This window comes from Trachemys scripta, chromosome 11, assembly GCF_013100865.1.
Source record: "Trachemys scripta elegans isolate TJP31775 chromosome 11, CAS_Tse_1.0, whole genome shotgun sequence".
Taxonomy (NCBI): Eukaryota; Metazoa; Chordata; order Testudines; family Emydidae; genus Trachemys; species Trachemys scripta.
Window position 1 is genome coordinate 17,257,473 of NC_048308.1, and position 22,448 is coordinate 17,279,920.

The 22,448-nt window shown below is 41.3% G+C and overlaps 1 protein-coding gene across 1 annotated transcript; it reads right to left on the minus strand.

Moving 5' to 3' along the window:
* Positions 1 to 17,804: 17,804 nt before the first annotated feature.
* On the minus strand, positions 17,805 to 21,959 carry CXCR4 (C-X-C motif chemokine receptor 4). Its single transcript, XM_034786382.1, has 2 exons — positions 21,811 to 21,959; positions 17,805 to 19,436 (listed from the first exon to the last, which is right to left on the minus strand). Exons 1-2 carry the CDS (start codon positions 21,841 to 21,843, stop codon positions 18,372 to 18,374), a joined length of 1,098 nt encoding a protein of 365 aa, XP_034642273.1. The 5' UTR covers positions 21,844 to 21,959; the 3' UTR covers positions 17,805 to 18,371.
* Positions 21,960 to 22,448: the final 489 nt, after the last annotated feature.

Consider the following 22,448-nt stretch of genomic DNA (forward strand, 5'->3'; position numbering starts at 1 on the left):
TACATATAGATGCAATTTTTGACTTCAGACAAATGGCTGGGCTATTTCAGAAGAACAAAAGTGCTTAGAAAGGGATGATTAGTGAATGAATGTTGATTTTTGTAGCTATACAAAACAGGGTTATAACTAGTGACGTGAAGATTTTGAAGTCCTAATGCCCAATTAGGTAATTTTTTAATTTGAGCAAACATATTGAAAAGCCAATATATAAAGGAAAAGAAACGACGGAGAAAACCAATGGTTCTTCTGATCATTGCATCACTTAAACTGCACAGGGCACAGTGTGACACTTCCTTCGAAAAGACCCTATTATCTGAAAAATCACAATTAATCAAAATTAATCCGCTAGCTGGGATTGTGGTAAAGGAAATTGGAAAGGCTACTGTACCAGAAACCCTGTTTTAGGGGCCCATGGAAGTCAGTGGGCATCTCCAGTAGGCTTTGGATCAGGTTCTAGGCCAGAGTCTCTCCTTTTTGAAGGCTATACATCCAAGAGGAGAGAAGGGGTTGTTGGAGCTAGGATGCTTGAGAACACTGAGGTTTGAGTGGGGAAATGGGTGCACTGGGTACACCTTTGGTTTTTTACAGAAAACTGGAGGAAATGAAGTTTTTAAGTGTAAGAGATAAGCAAAAGGGAGATAATGCAACAATGCTGTCACTGGAACATTTTTGCACTGTGAATTCAAAAGCCTGAGCATTAAAATTTCTTTGTTGGCCTGATAAAAAGTATAACACTATCTGCTTTGTTCTTATAATCCTTCTCATACAAGGGGTGGTGGAACAATTTTTATGGGGGGCGGGGAGTGCTGAGAGTCATTGAACCAAACTGTAAACCCTGTATATGATGGAAACCACTTCAAGCCAGGAAGTCGGAAGTGCCCCCCTCTTCCCCCCGCACCCTTAGTTCCAGCACCTATGTCTCATACCATGCCTCTTCTTGTCATAACTGGACGGGTAACAGTATTTGCTTTTTATCTTCAAGCATAAAAACAAACTGAAGCCAGTTATTTAGGTGGTTGCTGCTTTTTATCTTTCATGACTACAGTCAGAGAATGTGTCACAAAGTAATAGACTGTAAAACTAATTTAAAAAATTCTATGCATTTTAGAATATCTTATTTTCAATTTATATTTTCTTTTACTGTTGTACCTGAAATTACTGTATACTAGTGTGTAGGATACATTTCTGATAGTTGTTCATGTTTGAGTCAACAAAGAAGTTAGAGTAACTGCATCTTGAAAATATCTCAGTGGATAAAAAAACATTGAATACATATATTTAATGAATAATTTATTAAGTTTTTTTCCAAGTAAAAAAAATGGAAATGGAATTTTAGAGTTCGAGGATGGAAACATTTGAGGTGTTTGGTTAGCCAATATGAGCAGCTTCTGGGAAAGAGAGAGAATCAAGTTCCCCCCCCCCCCCACTAACTCACAATCCGTGCTGTCAGAATCATTACTCTTGTTGTACTCTTGTTGTGAATAGAACTGTATTGCGTGTACCCTCTGCTGAAGGAACTCTGTACAATGAAGGCACATTGGAAAATGAGAAGGCATGGCAATTTGATATGCTACGAATACAAGACTATCCACAACAGCTTTTATCTAGTGAGAGATGATGGTAGGCACTATCTAAATCTAAATAAATACATACAAAGTAACAGGAAAAAGGCAGACTGATTGGCTCAGAGGTTCTGTAATGGAATACAGAACTTTTCCCTTCCAGATCCAAATCCAGCCTGTTTTGGAAATGGTTGAAAACCATCCACCTGGTAGCTGTTTATTAGCCTATGTGAAACGGAATTAGTGTTTTAAATCCAGATCACAGTGGAAAGGTGTAATGTTGATTTTGTGATATGGATAATTAGAATCAGCTGACACCCTTGTTGACAGTCTCAGCAGACAGGCTGTGGAATCCATGGTCCCTGAACACTGCACTATATCCCCTCACCTATAGATGTGTTTGCTCTAGATCTAGAACAAGACTGAAGAACATTGAGAGGGCAGTGAGGGGAAGCTTGCACAGACATCTTTCCTGTAGATACATACAGGATGTCAGCCTCCAGTGCCATCAAGCCAGCATCTTTCTCAGTACTACATTCACTTCAAATTTTTTAAAAAGATGGAGCAGTACTATGATGTAGGGCGGCCAGATTTTACAAACAGAAAATTAGGCCACCTCTCTTGATATTACCATGCTGGAGCATGCCACAGGGTGATGTCAGTAGCTGAAAGGAGATTGCAAGAGAATTCATTAACTGGAAGGACTGGTAGGAGAACGCTTACTGGGGCTGGGAATATTTGTTGGAAGGGTTTGGAGATTCTACCTACTCGAGTTTATCAGGGGAAGCAGTGTAGTTTGGCAGTGAGATGGGCCTTTCAGGTTACGGGGGCACTTTACCGTATGTACTGCAAAATAAAACTGGAAAACCTTGAATCAAAAATAATCTTGTACAAAACAAATACCTTTAGTGTTTTGCTTGTAATGGAGTTTTCTGTCTTGCTGCTAGTTAAAGCAGCATTGATGGTTCTTATTACCAGTTGGGAAACCTGCATAGATTTCAGTCACACATTGTTCTTGCAGGATTTCCTTGGGCTAAGCTGCAAAGTGTGAAAGAGTACCATTTAAGAAAGTCTGTGAATAACTAGGAAATGAGGATCAAACTAGGCATTATCAGAAGCAGTGCAGGATCTCATGGCCCTGGTAACAGAATATCCTGAGCACCTACCCCTCAGGGCCTCCCCTCAGTCTATTTAATGTTTTTTGGAAGAGTGGGGGAAAGAATTTCAGATTTTGCCCTGGGTCCCCAAAACCCTCTGTGCAGCTCTGTTGTCCTGCACTCACCCCATAATGGCTGGGCCTGGCTCCCCTCTGTTGGCATTGTGACCTTGTGCATGGGGTCACAACACCACTCAGCTTTGCCCCCAGCTGCCCCTCTCCCGTGACAGAGGGGCAGCCGGGCCAAATTTAAACAGTGTTGTAACTGCATGCGCTGGATTGCAGTGTCACTCACTTGAAATTCCATGGATGTGGGAGCCCCTAGTCTTCCTTTGCATTCCTGGCACTAGGGGACCTAACCAAGCAAAGAACAACCTCTGCTGCATTAGGCACAGGCCAGCTCCTCAAGTCTCCTTGGATATACTACTGTGGAGGCAACATTTGCTTGAGATGGGGATATGCCTTCCCAGCAGTGGAAGCAGGTACAGTTTAAGGCATTGTATGGCTCCCTGTAACGGCCCCTTTCCAGAGAAGAATCACTGTCTGTGTCTTCACTTAAAGATGTGGTGGGGTTTTTTTACCATGGGATAACTACCATGCATTAGCTATCCTGCTGTAAAATCGTAGTGGAGATAAGGCACTGTAGTCTTACCGTGAGCTAAGCTAGGTGAGGTCAGCCATGGGCCCTGTCTCTAGTTAGTATTTTACGGCAAGATAACTATCCTGCATTAGTTATCTAGTTTTTAAAAGCCACCTTTGGGCTTGTGTACCCTACCGCTTAAGTCAATGTAACTTCCATCGCTCAGGGGTGTGAAAAAGCCACCCCAGGGGCGACGTAAGTTACATAGACTTAAAGCACGGTCTACATTGTGCTATGTCGGGAGGAGAGTGTCTCCTGTCAACATCGCTGCTGCCTCTTGTTGAGGTGGAGTAATTACATTGACGGGAGAGCACTCTCCTGTCGACATAGTGCATCTTCATCAGATGCGTTACATGGGTGCAGGTGCATTGATGGAGCTGCGCCGATGTAGCGTGGTAGTGAAGACAAGCCCTTTGTTTCAGTGAAGACAAAGCCATATGGCTTGTCTACACTGGCACTTTACAGCGCTGCATCTTTCTCGCTCAGGGGTGTGAAAAAACACCCCCCTGAGTGCAGCAAGTTTCAGTGCTGTAAAGCGCCAGTGTAGACAGTGCCCCAGTGTGCTACGCCCCTCGTAGAGGTGGGTTTTTTTAGAGATCTCTCCCAGCGCACTGGCACAACTACACAAGCCACTTTAAAGCGCTGTCATGGCAGCACTTTAACGTTGCCAGTGTAGACTAGCCCATAGTCTTTACTCCCTCTGGCCTGCAGTCAGGCTTAGGCGTGTTTATGACTGGGGGTGCATTGTAATATTGTGGGCTGGCAGTCTGCTGGGGAAGAAGTTTTAAAAGGAACCCCATTCAGGAGCCCAGGAAGGGAGATGAATCCGGGAATCAATCAGGCCAAAGATTTCCTCCCACAAACTAAACTGCAATTGATGAATGAGTGAGAGATGGAAGAGAAAAGTGGAGTAAGTCTTTTTGATTAAGGCCTTGTTTGCACATATGAGTTGTATGGATATAGTTAAATTGGCCTAGAAACTGATGTAATTAAGTCAGTGCAACTCCCTTGTGTGGACACTTTTAAATCAGTTCCTTAAAGGGGAAGTGACATTCCCAAGGAGCCACATGAGTATATCAGGGTAGAGCAGGGATTAGAATTCAGGAATTCTTGCTTCCCAGCCCTGTGCTCAGTCTCATAGACTGCATTTTGTCCATATCTCAATAGAATTCAATAGAATGAAGTAGGAAGAGAAGAGTTATAGTCGGCTGTCTATGAGCTGAGGGGTGAAAACATTTCTATCACATGCTGCCAGCATAATTTGTATGATTGTTTGTGGAATCTAATACACAGCATATTCCCAAGTACTAAAGTTTGCCTTGGAACATTTAATTACCAGATATTTGTGTAAAAAAAATATATATATATAAAAAGAGCATCTTCTGAGAGATGGACCATCTGGGAAGGCTACAGAGAGTAAATTATTTCACCTACCATCAAGCATAATTTACACCTCTGAAACACTTCATTTAAGTGAGCCCCAGATGGTAAAATAGGAGTAAATGGTGCATTATTAATTATTATTATCAATGTTTAGTATTTGTATTGTTATAGCACTAGTCAAGGACCATTGTCCTAGTCACTATTCAAACACTGAACAAAAAGATGATCCTTGTACTACCGTGTTGCTTTTTGAGCTGCAATTAACTCAAGACATGAGTAGATTTTGGAGTCAGTAGAAACCAAGCAGGTTATTGTTTTAGCCAGGAATAGATTTCACTTAAGTCTCCTTAAGTGTGCATATGCAAATCTAGTGGTATGGTATTTCAATCTTGCAGCATGACATTTCTCCTCTGGTATATCAGCTTAAAAATAAGATTAAAAAGAATTAATCTATGACAGCCAATAGCCAAAAGGATCTAAAGCTTGCTTATCTAGAATCCAGTTTGGGTAATTATCTTAACTAACAATAAGGAATGTTAATAGAATCCACACTCAGGCAGCCAAGACTTAACTAGGATTTACTTCTGACTCTCACAGTGTCAATTGTTAACTAACAATTTGTCTTAACAGAGAGACAAAGTGAGTGAGGTAATATCTTTTATTTGACCACCTTCTGTCTCTCTCACCAACAGAACTTGGTCCAATAAAAGATTTTATTATTTAAGATGATGTTAAAAACAAAACAAAAAAAAATGAACAGAGTTTGAGCATAGAAGTTTCTATTACCTTTGCATCTTGTCTCTCCAAAATCCTGGGACCAACAGGGCTACCATACCACTGCATAGTTGGTGTTAATGACACGCAGGTAAACACTCAAATCTGCTCTTTTCATTTTTACACTTCTCAGTCATAGATAAATCCTGCATTGATACCACAGTGGATTCTATGTAATGCTCCTTATTTTTAGACAGGTCAATTAAAGGTCAATGTAGTCAAGTGCTCAGGTTGGCAGTCAGTGGCACTTTGAAGATGTCCTTGAGGCTCCATGATTTGGTTACCGTTAGCTGATTGGCCTTTGAAGACATCTGTGCAGCTCAGCAGGTTAAAACAAAGAATCCTTCAGTGAGTCTTGATTTGTGTATTTAGGTTTTTCTTTGTTAGTGTTGGTGGTGATGAGGGAAGGTTTAAAAGGTCTGTTTGCTTGCAAAAGGAGAGAATCTGAGTTTAGGTATTTCTGACATTTGGACTATTTAAGGCTTTCAGTGTTTCCCCTTGTTTGTTTTTTTCTTATATGTTGAGGTGGTTATTTTATTTACTTGAATTTACATTTTTGGTTACTAACTTTTAAAGCCAAGTTTCAGTGGGGAAAATTCAATATCTATTGATTGTGAGGTCAATATGTGTGTTTTCTCTACCCATCAGGTATTTCTTTGTGCTTTGAAGTACATCAGCAATCTTGATTATCTAAAATTTTAAAGCATTTTGAAACTCTTTAGGGGTGTGATATACTGAAAGTGAATTAATATCTAGCATTTTCCAAGTGTGTTTTTCAGTGGAAAAATACTGTGTGTTTTTATTGTAGGTCCTAATCTGAGTAATAGTGATCTGATTAGTTTGTTTGTTTGTTTTTTAACAAAATCAATTTAACAGGGGAACTGTAATGGCATTAGACAGCTCAGCTTTACCTCTAGGCCCCTGATGTGAATTTGCCCAGGTTGGTAGTGACTGAAAGTTTTTTACATCGGATGGTTGTTGGTGATTTATGTGAAATAAATTAGGAGTCTCAGTCTAGCTGCTATGAGACAGGCATCTACATCACATGGCAACCTTGCTGGCAATCTGATTATAGAGGCCAAAGAGTGAATGGCAAGGGGTGTGATTCATGTGAACACTCTCTACATTTACAGAAGTGACCTCTCCAAATCAGGGAAACTTACATCAACACAGCTTGTGCTGTAGCGATTCAGTTTCCAGTACTGTCAGACTGGCACCTTTCATGAGGATGCAATTCTTGAAGGAGAAACCTGGGTAAAACTGATAGTGGACAAATGTAATCTCAGGCCCTGACTACATTAAGGAAACGCTAATTGGTGAAACAATGCTGGTGCAAACTACTAATGTAGGTGAGCTTAACTGATGTCATGCTGAAATAAAATGAACATGAATAAGCTTGGCGTTGTGCAGGCACAGCACCATCTACATTGGGAGTTTGGTCGGATGTAAATCTATGTAGTTGTACCAGTGTGAATTTCCTTAGGTATATCTCCATATATACATTATCTCATAGAACTGGAAGGGACCCTGAAAGGTCATCGAGTCCAGCCCCCAGCCTTGACTAGCAGGACCAAGTACTGATTTTGCCCCAGATCCCTAAGTGGCCTCCTCAAGTATTGAATTCACAACCCTGGGTTTAGCAGGCCAATGCTCAAACCACTGAGAAAGGGTCCCAAATACCACTTAGGAAATTAGTGAAATAATTATAAGCCTTAAATTGTGGAAGACTCCAGATACAGATGGGTTTGGGTCTGAAAAGTTAAAGGACACAATTTAAAGCTTTATCAGTTCTGAGATTAAAGGGATCCTTCCAAATATTTAGCCTTGTATTCATTTAATCCCTAGGGAAAGCAGAGACCTGGCAGTGTGTGCTATAGATGCCTATATCTAATTAATTTATAATTATATCCCTTAATAAATAAAGATATCCCATCTCCTAGAACTGGAAGGGACCTTGAAAGGTCATTGAGTCCAGCCCCCTGCCTTCACTAGCAGGACCAAGTACTGATTTTGTCCCAGATCCCTAAGTGGCCCCCTCAAGGATTGAACTCACAACACTGGGTTTAGCAGGCCAATGCTCAAACTGCTGAGCTATCCCTCCCCTTTCCAACATATCACCTAAAATAGGTCTGAACCTCAGTAGTGAATTATCATCCATCTGGATCAAATGGTTCCAATATATGCAAGGTTTTCTACCTACATGTTGTACTATTGGTTTCTATTAAATGCTTAAAACACTGGGACTAAGGGAGCTATATGAAGGATGTATCTGGCTCATCTGATGGTCATATAAGATGAGTCCTCCTCGAGTCATTGGTTTAGAAGAATCATTTAGGCCCTGATCCTCCAAAGACTCATGCATGTACTTAATATTATGAACCATGAATAGTCCTGTTCATTCAAATGCAACTGCTCCAACTCCATAAAGTTAAACAGTTTAGCAAATCTTTGTGATTTGTTTTTATACATCTTTCCAAAATATAATTTAAAAACCCACACTTTCTCTTCCATGGAGTTCAGTTAAAAGAAGGCCTCCTTTAATGAGTGTGTTCTTAGTTACGGGGAGGAGAAGGGGTGAATTTGGGAGGCTGTGGTGAGAAAAAGGGAATAGAAGTTTACCTATGAAAACATTATTTCTACTAAGTTTGCTACCTATTATTATTGTTGTTTCTGAGATTTATGTTATTTTTGATCAATGCTACACCATAAAAGTCTCCCCTTCTAACTAATCATTGGTGTGTCCTAGTCTTCAGGCTTAACTTAGTGAAAAATCTTACTAGGACTTTGAATACCTGGGTCATTCTTAATGCCTCCCTCCCTCCCCTTGATACTAGTTTATATTTTATTTATTTCTCTCTGGTACTATTAATTTATCAATCTTGTACATTAGGTTTTCACTGCACCAATTTTTATTAATTGTCCATTCTGAAAAAGTAATATAGGATACAGTACCACAGAAAATCCATGTATGAATCTTTTAGAGGAACATAATTTACAAGTGCCCAGTGGTGCTGGAACTAGGGGTGCTCGGAGTACTGCCACACCCCCTGGCTTGACGTGGTAATACCAAATACATGGTTTCCATGGTTTCCATCATCAGCACCTCTACTATAAAAATTGTTTTAGCACCCCTGCCAGCACCTGCTCAGTCTTCTCAATGACCTTCTTTATTGGGAATGAATCCATGGCATATTGTATGTGGAGTTGTGTGAATCCCAATAGTAAAGACAAAAATGGTTGAGCAGCGTGACAATTCCAGTGTGTTAGAACTAGTTGTACACCTTTTCCAGATCATAAACAATTAATTGTTTCATTGCCAGAAACCCTGCATATTTATTGTCATACTCTGGAACAAATAAGAGCATCTGGAAAGAATAGTCATTATAATTAAATTAGTCTTTCCAATTGGAGAAAATGGCAGGCCTTCTCCATGATTTAGAGCTGGATAATCATCAGTAATTTGATTTAAAATGGGCTTATGGTTTCATTCATACAATTGGGAGGCATTAGCCATGACATAACCTCCTAGGTATCTAAAGAAATTAGGAGCTCACAAAGGTAGGAACATATCATTAAGTCCTGAACGGACAGCATTTTTGATCTCCACTGACCTTTGGTTGGATTAACTCCACTCTTTATAAAATAATTTCATTTGCAGCAGTTCAAATCCATTATCGGGTTTTGCTGATTCAGGATTAAAAATACTTTAGTGGCTGAAGAGCTTGTTCATAAGTAGATGGACAGCTCACGTTGAGTTTTGTGGAAGGGAGAGGGAAGATGCTGTATGGTTCAATTAATTTTCTGGTGCATGGGCTGAATTTGTGTGCTGACATGTTCCGTAGCCCTTCTCAGTTATTTACTTGATGTTTGTATTCACACATACAGTATCTTGGGGGAGGGAGCTGCATTGCTTCAAAGCAGAAGCCCTTCTGGCTAGTTATAAAGTGTATGTGAGATCATGAGCTTGATTTTCCAGTGCTGTGCAGTTTGTCTAGTCATTTGTACCTGTGCACAGTGGGTGTGAAATGCTGCATGATCTGATGGTGGTTTACACTCACTTTGTATGGGGGTGTATATCCTCATAAGGTGCAAAGGAGTGGAAAAGCAAGCCCACTATTTTTATCTTAAATTGACAACCATTTTGCCAGTAAGCAAAATCACTTGCAACAGTATCAGGTCCAATGTTGCATACGTTAGACACTGTATACTAACAATGAGGCTGGTATGCTGTTGACATGTTATGGACCTATTGGTAGGTTTGTGAAAAATTCTATTATTTGGCACCAAGACAAGTGAAACCTGTGTCAGGACAAATGACATATAACAGCTTGTTGCCTGCTAGACAAGCAGCTGATCTGCACTTAAACATCCTGCTTGCACTGAGTGACCTGAGTTCATTGAGGACTTAATGGTGAAAATGATAACTGTCTGCCTATCTCAGTTTCCTTGGTGCTTGTGCACTTAAGGGAAAAATATATCCACAGCCGGGTGCCCTTTTTTTGCTTGAGCAATCACAGGAGGGATTTAGATAAGTAGATGATTGGGTGGGTAAATCACCTCTGCTGTTTGCTGGCAGTTACAAGGAAACTGAAGCAAGAGGGCAGTTTAGATCTGCAGCTTGTGAAGGCATAAAGGGCCAGCGTGGCCCCTGCCTGAGTATGCAAGAGGTCGAGAGGGTACAATGACACTGTACCCCTCACCCGTCACCCCCTCCTTATGCAGAAGTCAGCCATGAAGTTGGAGAGGGCCGACCCTCTTAGTGCCCTCCTGGGTAGTAACTAGTGGGAAGGGGCAGTATGAGGGAGGGTCATGACTCCACTACTCCCTCAGCACTAGCTAGAAATGCTGTCCAGTTCCAAAACTGGTGAGGACCTGAATGACTCCATCTTGATGATCAAGCTTTTGTTGTGGGGGAAGTGGAACTCAGTTTCCTATTGTCATCCATCTCAGTCCATCCATCCACACCTTTAAAGAATAATTTAAAATTATTTTCCCCAGTGTTTAACTATATCCACTGGTTTTTAAGTATATTCACCCTGACCATTTGTTTATACAATAATCCTTTCCCTCTCCCCTTTTATTCCTGTCAGAGGTCCCTAGCTTTATTTATCAGTACACTTGTGTTTAAGTTCCAACAGTGTGCTGGCCAGTTGTACAAAATCAAGAGAGAAATGATCCCTGTCTCCAAGAGCTTAAAATCTAACCAGAAAGTAGTATATTTCAGGTCCATAATGATCCAGATTCGCACAAAATATATTTAACTACCAGTGTCATTTAAAACAACAACAACCTACAATAGAGAAAGAGAGAGGCCAATCTCTGCTCTCTGTTTTCATGATATAAATCCACTGGCTTTAGTGGAGGAATTGCTCCAGGGTAATGGAGGGTACAGTTTAGCCCAGTGTAGTTAAATGTAACAACATGTCTTTCTTTGGTGGATTATCATTGACAAGCTTAGCAGAAGAAGTGTGTTTTAAATAGGCAATTGACTGAAGACCACTTGGTGCCCAGATGGAGAATCCTGGTATAAGGGATAGCATGGGAGAAGGGGTGCAAAGACAACCATGGGAAATGGCTACCAAGAGAGCAACCTGGAAGAGTGAAGGGAGTGGGAGGTAAGAGAATTTTTGTGAGGATGTTCTGTTTGCATTTTGCATGTTTGTTACGTTTATTGTGGCAGTTTTGCAATGTCCCGTATGCCTAGGGAAGGGTGACACTTAGACATGAAACTGATAATTATGACGCTGTCCAGCTTTATGATTGTTTTGCAGTGGTAGCCACTAGCATGGAGAACAAAAGTTAATTGACAAACCCTATTCTAAGAGCTGTGTTGACATCACTGAGGACACTGACACACAGATAAGGGGCCTCTTCAGCACACTGCATTCAGACAGACTTCTTGATGAGGTCAGCGGGAGATCTGCCTGATTAAGAAGTGCTGAATAAGGGCCTAGGACGTAAATAAGCCTGGGTTGTGTTTGCATTATAAGAAACTTGAGAATAAAAATCAACATTTCAATAGGAAATTGAAGAATTTCATGTGATATGGGAGGAATTTACCTTCTGTCTAAGGCAAAATCCAGATGTGGAAGAGAAAGGTACATGAGATGGCTAAGGAGGTATTGTGGACAGCCAGGGATTTGTGCTTTGTAAAGTGTTTATTTGTTGCTCCTCCATATTTTACATTATGTATAGTTTTGTAGAACTGTTTAATAATCTATAAAGATATATTAAAAAAACAGGCAAAGCAGGAGAAGAGAGAAATGTTCTTGTAACTTCAAAAAGAGGAAAGTAGAAACAGCAGGGAAAACATCAATAGCAAAAAATGACTGGACAGTGTGATACTTTAATGAAAAATTTAAATTTCTTATACCATTGACCATGTTTGTCTGGTGAGAGTCTGTTGTGATGTGAATTTCAGAGGGTATTTTAAAAAATATTGGCCCATTTCTTTCCAATACGTAGGTGCCACTAGAACTAACTGCTCATGAGTTGTTGAAAGCTACACATGCAGGGCTCCCGACAGCAAGACAAAATGTTGCTGAAGAAAGTAAATTATATGGTCTTTTATTTCAGTTAGTTCAGCAGAACAATTCCATGTGCTCCATGTTAAAATGTCTACCTTTTTGTGGGCCCAGAGGTGCTGAGGGTGTGTATGTGATATGCAGGGTCATAGTCCCCTTCCCCCCGGATTTGCTGCTTGGTTTGTACAGAGCCTGCTCACACGGACTGAGCATGCTCAGTAACAGTGCTGGAGCCAGCTGCCCTCACTCTGCCCCTCCTGCACACACACACTATGGGCAGGCATAGGTCATCTCTGCTGACTCCCATTGAAGTCAGTGGAAAGACTTCATTTGGCTTCAGCTGGCATTGGATTGGGCTATAAGAATGTGTCCAAATAAAAGGGATGATTCTGCAGGTAGTGCGTGAATTGACTTCAATGAGAGTATGTCACGGGACACTTGTCCACACTTGAGAAAGTAGGCATGCTAACCACTGTGTCCTCCTATCCCACCTGCAACACAACCTTGGGTGAAATCTTCACTCCATTGAAATCAATGGCAGTTTTGCCAATGACTTCAGTTGAACCAGGATTTTATTTCTTGGATCTACAATGAAAGTGTACAATTATGTACATGTGAGCCAGCCTCCTTTTGGACTGGTTTTGTTCTGAGCAAACGTCATGTTGGTTTCTACCATGTAACTCTGCACTGCATCAGTACCAGAGTGGCAGCAGAATCAGAACTTTGTTTACTGCACTACAGTAGGTATGAAAAGCTTAATGAACCCTAGGCATGTTAAAGATTATATATATTGGGAGAAAAAATTAAAAAGTCAATAAATTTTGTATAATTGAGAGAAAACGTTTTTTGAAATTCTAAATATTGTAGACTCTTCATAATCAGTGATCTCAGTCATCTCTTACACTACTACTTACTTGTGACCGGCAGTTGTGTTTGTGTTTTAACGACAAGGAGAAACCTAATGTGTAGAGCTTTCAAAACATAAAGTGAGGGAGTGGCATCCTTTGAGCAAAACTAACAGGGCCCTATCTGCTTAAGTGTTTCCCAAGTTTCAGCACTCTGAATTATATAAGAATGCACCATTGTTAGGGAGCTTTGGGGCATGTCTGGATCAAGGAAGTACTTCCTCATCATGCTATTTCCTTTCCCAAACAATATAAAAAATGGGCTTTTCAACTGAACATGTAGAGCGGGCCATTTTGTTCATTGTCCAACTTGAGCTCCACCATCACAAGATAAACCTTTCAGCATTTGTGTAAATGGCTACATGGTTTATTGTAATTTCCTTTATATTTTCCTGGTGATTTTGTTCTGATTTATACATAAGTTCGGATGCAGAACCCACTCTAAAAGATTTGTGCAGTGAGACTAGCCAAGGAAAAACAAGAGAGCTTTCCTTCACCTGCTTATTGCATCCTGGAACTTCTGTTTTTGACCTCTGAACCACCCAAGTTCAGAACTGAGCTCTGAAGGGTCGAGTCCATGCCATCTGATCCGGCCAGCATACGAGAGAGAATATAAAATGTAATGAATTATTGTGTAATGCCTTCTCCGACAACACAAAGTATTCTGACTGTGATCCAATTGGGGCAGTAGAGTGAACGAAAACAGACCGTTACTCTGAACTTGGTTCTGCCTAGCATGCTCCAGGGGATAGAGGTATCTGCTGAACTAATCTTTAGCATTTATAATGCTCCCATCACAGCAGTAGCTACATGATTGTATTTTAATTCAGACTTTGCTAGTGGCTCACTGTGTCACCCTGGGCAAGTTGCTTACGGCCTGATTTTTCAGACGTGCTAAAAAAGGGAGTAAATGGGAGCTATAGGCACTCGGCACTTCTAAAAATTAGGATCTAAACCTCTTGTTGCCTCAGTTTACCAATTTATAAAAAGGTATAGTACTTACCTACCTCAGTGGGTCATTGGAAGCATTACCTAATGTTTTAAAAGTGTGTTGAGGTCCTCAAATGAAAGCCATAGGAAAATTTGTGGAGAGTTAATGTTTCCCAAAGCAGCCTTAACCCTTCAGTGTGCGCACTCCCCGAAACCCTTCAGAATGACAGAATATTGCTGGGAAGAGAGAGTATGGCTACTGTCCCTGCCATGCTGCCATAGCCAAGGCACAAGTTTGCAGGGAAATCCGGAGGAGTCCCTCTACTCAGCTGCTTCTGCTCGCTTTTGAACTCGCAGAGTCCCCCAGACCAGGGAAGGAGAGTTTGCAAACTGCAATTCAAGTACAGCTGAGGTGTTTGAGTATATATTACTCTATTCCCTTCTGAGCATTTTTGCATGGGAAGAGAGCATTTGGGCCTTGGTGAATATATTATAGATCTTTTAACCCTATATATCACTTTAGCACAAGTAAACATATATAAACTGGGTTGTGACCAGAGTTTATATGTGTGCTGCATTTGCTGTGCATTGTCTGATGTTTTTAGGAGAGGGTAGACATAGCTATTGTTTTATTATATAATGAAAGTGGTGTGACTAGGCATAATGGGTGTCTTGAAAATTAACCAATTAACTGATTATTCTGCTTACTGAAGTATGACTAATTTGGAAAGAGACTGAAGTCTGTATTCCTAAAATTCTGATGTGCGGGTTTGATTTGCCCAGAGATTATTCCAATGTGTAGACTGGACCTTGAGGATCTGATTCACCTCTGACACCAGTTTTACACTGGGGTAAATCCATTGGCTAAAGTGAAATTGCTCCTGATTTACACTGACATAAGAGCAAAGTCAGGCCCTCAGTTTTATGATGTATTTAAAGATCATACATTTTTAAAAAAAATGAGGCAAATTCTGCGTTTTGTTTACATAATTGCAAATCTGCAGAAGTGTAATGTAGTACTGTAACAGAGAAGAATTGGGTCCATAATTTCTTACTGAGTTTCCTCATGACAGATTTGTATTTAATTTACAAATGTCTCCATAAATCTCTGTAATGTTTCAAGTTGTGTAATTTACTTCTTTAAAAATGTTCTATTTTTTTCCTTGTTTTCTTTTCTGGAGCCAAATCCGAAAAGATCTTACAACTCTTACTAGATGTTGAGGACATGATCCTCCAAGGCTTACTCTCTCAGATCCCATTGAAGTCAGTGGTAATTTTGTGTAATAAATCCTGAAAGACTGTAGGAGTAGGCCTCTGAGGTTTTAATTCACTAGCCTATTTTCCACACAAACACCTCCTGTGTTTTGTTTTTAAAGGTCCCTTTCAATGGTCTTCACTGGTAGCATGCACTATTGGTTTTCTTACACATTCTCTTCCACTAATTCTCTGCCTAAAGTAAAGGTTGACTGACTGCAAAGTGTAATGGAAATGACTTCCATTAATGTTAAGAGTGCTACAAACATTTCATCAACAACTAAACAGCAGAAGGTTGATAGCCAGTAAGGCTTTTGTAATTGGAACTGAAGGAGACTGAGTAATTGGATAGGGGTGGAAATAAATGAGTCAAAATCAATGGGTAACTGGTTCTTCACAGAAAACTTAAAAAGCAAGAAACCAACATTCTGTTTAGGAAGTTCTGCCCCCATACCTTTTTTCCTCATTTTGCTTCCCTTGTGTTCCCTGTTATGCAGGACAATTGGATGAAAACAGGATCTTTTGTTCCTCAAGAATTCATCTGTTCCTGCTGCTAATTCCCCAGCTGATGTCACTGAGGATTACATGACTTCAGGTGGGGAATAAGCAGATGAACTCTGACACAAAGATCCTGTATTCATGCAAGTATCCTAAATAATAAAGAACAAGGAAATAGAAATACAGAAAATGTTCAGATTTTCAAACACATTTTACAAATTCTGCTCTCATTTACACCACTGCAACCCCATAAAAACATTAGGATACTCGCTCATGTGAGAACACATTCTGACTCAGTCGATTTGCTGAAGTGCCAATATCTGCTTCAATTAAGAGAGCTGTGTGGCTAATATGAACAATGTATCTTTTAAAAATACCAAAACAGCAAACTTACGATTGTTAGTCATGTAAAAAGCACTTTGCAATGTCTTCTGTTTAAGAGGGAACACAAAAATTATACTCAAAGAGCTTTCCTTCTTGGTTGGATATCTATTATTTACTACTTTTGAATTCTCAGTTTTAATACACAGTAGTAACTAGCATAAGGAAATAGGATTGTAACACTAATTATAAGAGTTTCTACTTCGGCTGGAAATCTAAAAAAAATAGTATTTTTTTCCCCTAGGACAAAAAATGTAAATTACCCAACTACAGATTTTGAAATTTTAAACAGAATAAAAGTTAAGTTATACTGTCCTCAGAATATGTTAATTAAGCTTATTGGCAACATGCATGTGATATTTTTTTAATTTGAACACTATAGAAATGAAACCACATTACTGACCTTTTAAGAAACCTTGTCTCAGTAACATGGTTTATACATGAGTTCAGTAACAATAAGCTACTTCACTGCATGGCAAACGAACTATTGACTTTGCTTGGGATTCGTACCAGGATGTGGGCAGCTCAATGGAGAAAGCTCTATGGGGGGAAAACACTTTTCACAAAGAAAACAGCATACCACCTTTGTTTCCAGCTGGAATAAAATGTCTATTAGAGGAAAGGATTTTGGTTCAATTACTTTGACTATTGTTGGCTTATGGAACTGCCAGTTAAAAAACGCTACAGCTTATTGCAGAAGTGTAGGATTTGACTTTATAAGGATATCCGGAAGGGTTTTTGAAATGTTATGAACAGGTGAAAGAGGAGGGACATCTCTATCCTCCCATTTGGGAGGACTGTTCCTGTTCAAGTAGATCTGTGCTTTGTGGAATGGATGGCAGGGCCCCGATTTAGTAAAGTACATGCTTAACTTCAATGGGTCTACTCACCTGCTTAAAGTTAAGCATGTGCTTAAGTGACATTTTAAATTGGTGCATTTGTCACCTTTGACAAATCTAATGTATCACCATTGATGTCAGTGTCAGCAGGATCAGACCCCAATTTTGCCTTAGGCGTTACAATATAAATATAATATACTTATAGGGGAAGCACATGTAAAACGATTTTAAATTACAGGAAATCATCTATTTGTCAGGATATCGCAAAAGGCTCACGAGAACTTGTATTATATTAGATTGCATTCTAGTTGTACTTACAAACATGATTTCAAATTTTTCTGATGTGTATTATACAGAGTGGGAGTTTAACTTGGATTGTATATAATTACATTAAGTGTAAAATCTCCTTTCAAGATATCTACACACTGCCAATCTGATTTGTTACATGCAGATATCAGACAGCACCTGAAAAAAAGCATTTTATGGAAGTTGCATACTTACCATGAGCAGTTAGAATCTCATTCTAACAGGGATGTTTTTGATTTTCCTTAAAAGGCTGATAGCACCTGTTAAGGTGGTTAAATGGATGTTCTGGGTGTAGTATATTACAATAAAGGAAGTTTTTGTTTGTTTGTTTTCAAATAGCCATTAACAGTTTAACTGAAGTGGGGATAAGCTATTGTAAAGGCAATGTTGGCTACACTAAATGTGTGCTTTAATGGAAAAAGCATTAACAAGTTGGTACAAAATAAATGCCGTAAGCTGCTCAGTTGTCTGTATTGACGAATATAGTTTGTTTCATCATTGGACAAGCAATATATATGAAACCTCTTGTTTTCCCCTAGGCCCATATCAGATGAGTTATGTTGGTTTCAAAGATTGAACATTAATAACTGCAACTCAAAGTGTTAAGAAAAATAAAGTACTGTATATGGAATAAAGAACATACCACTCAAAATAGTTTTTATCGTGTACTTTTATTAACAACCTTACATAGCAGAGTTTTGCAAACCAATCCATTACTGAGAATTGAAAGAAAAAAAAATCTAGCATTTGACAGAAGAGGCTTTGGTTATAAGTGACATTGTCTACAGCAGAATTAAACTATTGTAAACCAAACAGCTTATAGTGGGGGTGGGGGGGGATTCCTGAATATTAATCAAAACAATTTTTAAACAGGAACACATTTGGAACATTTACATACAAACAGAAAAACATTTTCTAAATTTTAAACAGTCACTTGCTACACTCTAAAAGTGTTTAGTTTACATATCTATACAATCAGACAAGCACTAAAACTTCGTGAACTAACCACTTGTCCACAGGTCCTGCCTAGACACTTTGCCATCAACATGAAAATATTTATATAAATAAGTCAATTAAACTTCACAGAAACTAAAAGAAAATATACAATTCCAACCGTAAATAAAACTGTACATTATGGTCAGTCTTGTTTTTTCCGAAATCTTGTGTAACTTTTTTTAAAAAATGTTCTTTATTACAAAATGATGGGAAGGAGACTGTGTTAGCTGGAATGAAAACTTGAAGACTCTGACTCTGTAGAAACAGAAGAATGTCCGCCACGTTTGCCTTTGGAAAGGATCTTAAGGCTCGATCCTCTGCTAACTGATGTCAAGGCATTTTGTGCTGATGTTTTGAATTTGGCACCCAAGAAGGCATAAAGAATCGGATTCAGGCAACAGTGGAAAAATGCTATGGCTTCTGTAATAGAGATCCATTTGTGTACTATCATCTCAAAGTTGCAGCCATGCCTGATGACTCCAAGCAGGATGAAGGTGTCTGTGCTGATGCCAATGTAGTAAGGCAGCCAGCAGGCAAAAAAGGCAAGGATGAGAATGACTGTAGTCTTCAATGCTTTGCGCTTCTGGTGACCCTTGGAGTGTGACAGCTTAGAAATTATAATACAGTAGCAAGTCAGGATTATTAGACCAGGCAACACAAATCCTACCAAAATATGCTGAAATCTGAATGAAATCAGCCAGTTGTCATGAGGATAGACGCGATCACATACATACCTTCCATCTACTTCAGTAGTACTGGCAAAGATTATATCAGGCACTGTCAAAAGCATGGCTGGTAGCCATACGCCTATGTACACTACCTTTTCAGCTAACAGCTTTCTTGGTCTCTGGCTATTGGTAGCATGGACTATTGCCAGGTAACGATCTAAACTTATGAATGCCAAAATCAGGACACTGCTGTACAGGTTGACAGTGTAAATGACATGGACTGTCTTGCACAGAAAGTTCCCAAAGTACCAGCTTATCGCTGCATCCACAGACCAGAATGGCAAAGTGATGACAAACAGGAGGTCAGCCACTGAAAGGTGCAACCTATATTTGTCGGTCATGCTTCTTAATTTCTTCTGGTAGCCCATGACAACGATAACCAATCCGTTGCCAATGATTCCGGTCAGGAAGATGATGGAGTAGATGACTGGCAAAAAGATACGGTTGAAATTTGCATTTTCATGCCCAAAGCATGGCTCTTCGAAGTCCCCATAGTCATGGCCCGAACCAAGCTCATCAGTGCCATTATCAGGAAATTCAATGGTGAACCCAGAATACAGCTACAATAAAACGAAAGAAAAGCTGTTAGACCTCAACTCCACTTCCACTGAGACTTTTCACTATGTATAGATACTTTCACATTAATGTCTAAAGAGCCTCCTAAGAAGGCATGGTCAGGGATAGGGAAAGCCTTCCAAATGCTAATAAAAAAAACCATAGTAAGATGAAGCTTACATTAAACTTAATTATCAAAACAATATTTAAAACTTTTGATCACTTCTACTTAATTCTCCCTCCCCTTTGGGAAATAATGTTTGTGTGTGGGGAGAGGGCGCGAAGGATAATTGCCACTCTGAAATGTTATCCTAGTTTCAGTACACCTATTGTATCATGTTTTTAGCAGCTTCACCTTACCAATGGAAAAGGTCTATTGCATCGCCTAGTGGCTAGCCCATCCCCTGCTACTGTAGGATAGCTCTCCAAAGAATTAAAAAAAAAAAACCCAATTAGGAGTCCGGTGGCACCTTAAAGACTAACCAATGTATTGGGCATAAGCTTTCATGGGTAAAAAAGGGAAGGGAAGGTAACTCCCTTCTCTTCATGTGCCAATATATAGTTATGCCTGTATCTGTAACTTTCACTCCATGCATCTGAAGAAATGGGTTTTTTATCCCTGAAAGCTTATGCCCAAATACATCTGTTAGTCTTTAAGGTGCCACTGGACTCCTAGTTATTTTTGTGGATACAGCCTAACACGGCTACCCCTCTGATACTTGTCTCCAAAGAATATCACTCATAAGAACAGTTTCATTTTAATTCTTACTACAGAAGTGTAGAGGTCCATAACTAAGCATCCTCTAACCAGTAACACTGCTTCCCCAGATCTCCCATTGATTCAGCTAATGCGATGAAGAGAAAACAATAATAGTGAGGGTTCCCTGCAGAGAAGCAACTGACAGTTCCTCAGAAGAGGTGACCCCTTAAATAGAGGAGAGCCACAACCCTTAGAAAGGTCACCATGAGCAAACACCTTCCCCTCCCTCTGCTTTGGTTGCAGGGGATCATGGGACTAAGAGGGATTGTTGGAGCCTAGCTGGGGAAACTGTTGAACTGTGCCCGCTAGTGGAAAAGGGAAGCGAAACAGTGGCCGCATCAGGCATGAAAGTGCATCAGGAAACCACCAACGGCTAATACCCAAACTGGCAAAACAACACAGGCTGGAGGGAATGGCCACTCTTATGCAATTACTCTTTATGTATATACATATAATAAAAATCATATAAATATAATATTTGCAGAGGATTTATGCATCCTAGGAGATTATAAGGCACTTATAAACAATCTGATACACCAGCTCCAAATGGATTGACCTATTTATGCATTTTACGAGTTATAGATAAAAGATGAATCTTGCCAGATCTAGGCAATTTTTGGCCCTATTTCCCCTCTCCCCCTTAAAATTTCACGGGTTAAATGGAGAGAAAGTGTGGGCACTCAAACTCCACCACCACATCTCCAAAATATCATGCGGCTGATGAATCCTGGCTCGACAGCACTGCAAATCCCCAAATCTGGTACTTGGCCCCAAAATGCCACGGGCTAAACTGAAAAAATAGCAGAGCCAAAAAAAAAAAAAAATCCAGTACTGCAAAACCTGTACCCAGCATTTTGGGCACCCTAGAAGCAACTAGACTCGTCCTGGGTTTAGACACTGGAATTTCGGGGCTCGCTGCAACAAATTGGCTTGATCCAAGAGGATCCAACTTTGATCTTTGATAGCAAACTCATTAGGGCGGCACCATCTGCTCGAAATCTTACATTGTAACAGTGCGCTCAAACCAGCCAGGACAGCCCTTATCGTTGGCACTGGTTGAGAAGGCAGCAAGGACGGAAGGAAAGTGTTTGAAATTCATCTGACAGCTCCGCTTGAAAACGCCCAAGGGGACGCAAGTACAGCAAGAGGCTGGGGACCAAAGTCCGCCCTTTCACCCCCCACAAACCCCGCCAAGTTTTAATGGGGCTCAAAGCCCGAGTGCGGGACTCCGCTCATGCCCGCCCTGCAAGTCCAGCTCCGGGCGCCTCACACGCGCGCTCAGAAAGGAGAGCGAAGAAACGCAAAGCGCACATCGGGTCCCGTTAGGCGAAGGTAGCCACCGCCTAGCCCCTTGCGCCCCCGTCTCCAGCCGAGCAGAGAGGACGCGCCTGCCCCTAGCAATCCCCTGCCCGCGCGCTGGCCCCAGGACTCAATGCACTTTTGTTTGCAAACAGCTGGCACATGGGTGCGTGTGCGGGCTCCTGGCTGCAGCCCCGGCGCCAGGCGCTCCCTGGGTGCGGCGCCAACCGGGGCGAACCGCTCCCGCGCCGCGCACAGTGCTGGGGGCAGGCTCCCGCCCGAGCCTGGTGCTCTCCGTCCCCCCAACTCTCCGCACTTACATCCAGGCTGTCCGTGCGGTCCGCCTCCGCCATCCCTCCCGCTCCTTGCCTCCAAGCTGCCCACGAGTCTCGCTGCGTTCCGCAACTTGCAGCTGTGCCACATAAACTCCGGAGTCCCTCCGCCGCGCCCCGGACTCTTATAATCCCCCCGCCCCCCCCCCCCCCTTGGCAGCCTGCCTGTGGCTCCTCCCAGGCGGGGGGTGTCAGCCGCATATGCCCTGTCCGCTAGTGAGCATGTGCGGCTGCCCCAGCCCCTGCCTAGGGGTCCGGGGTGGGGCGGGCTGCCCATTCGGGGCGGGGAGGCTCCGTGTCCTGCGGCCGTTTCCGTGGGGCGCTGAGTGCCCCGACAGCCAGGGGTTTGCTCTCTGCCTGCAGATTGGCGCTGTGGTAGCCGGAGTTAGGGTGTGGGGAAGCCGGACGGCAGCAGCCCTTCTCAGCCAGTGCCCCATGGAGCCCAGGCTCGCTCTCATAACAAGGGCACTGGGCTGGATGACCTAGAGGAGACCCAGAGGCACGAAGGGCACCCCCCAAAGTGGACCCAACAAGTGCTTAATTTGTAATGAAAGAGGTGGGAGGATCGAGCAATTAGGTACCGGGCACAAGCAATTTTTTTAGTTTCACAACTGAGGTGGCAAGCC

Coding starts and splice junctions, on each gene's coding strand:
- CXCR4 (XM_034786382.1), bottom strand. CDS start 21,843: ATGGCGGAGGCGGACCGCACGGACAGCCTGGAT. Junction 19,437..21,810: donor ACCGCACGGACAGCCTGGAT/GTAAGTGCGGAG, acceptor GTTTTATTGTAG/CTGTATTCTGGGTTCACCAT.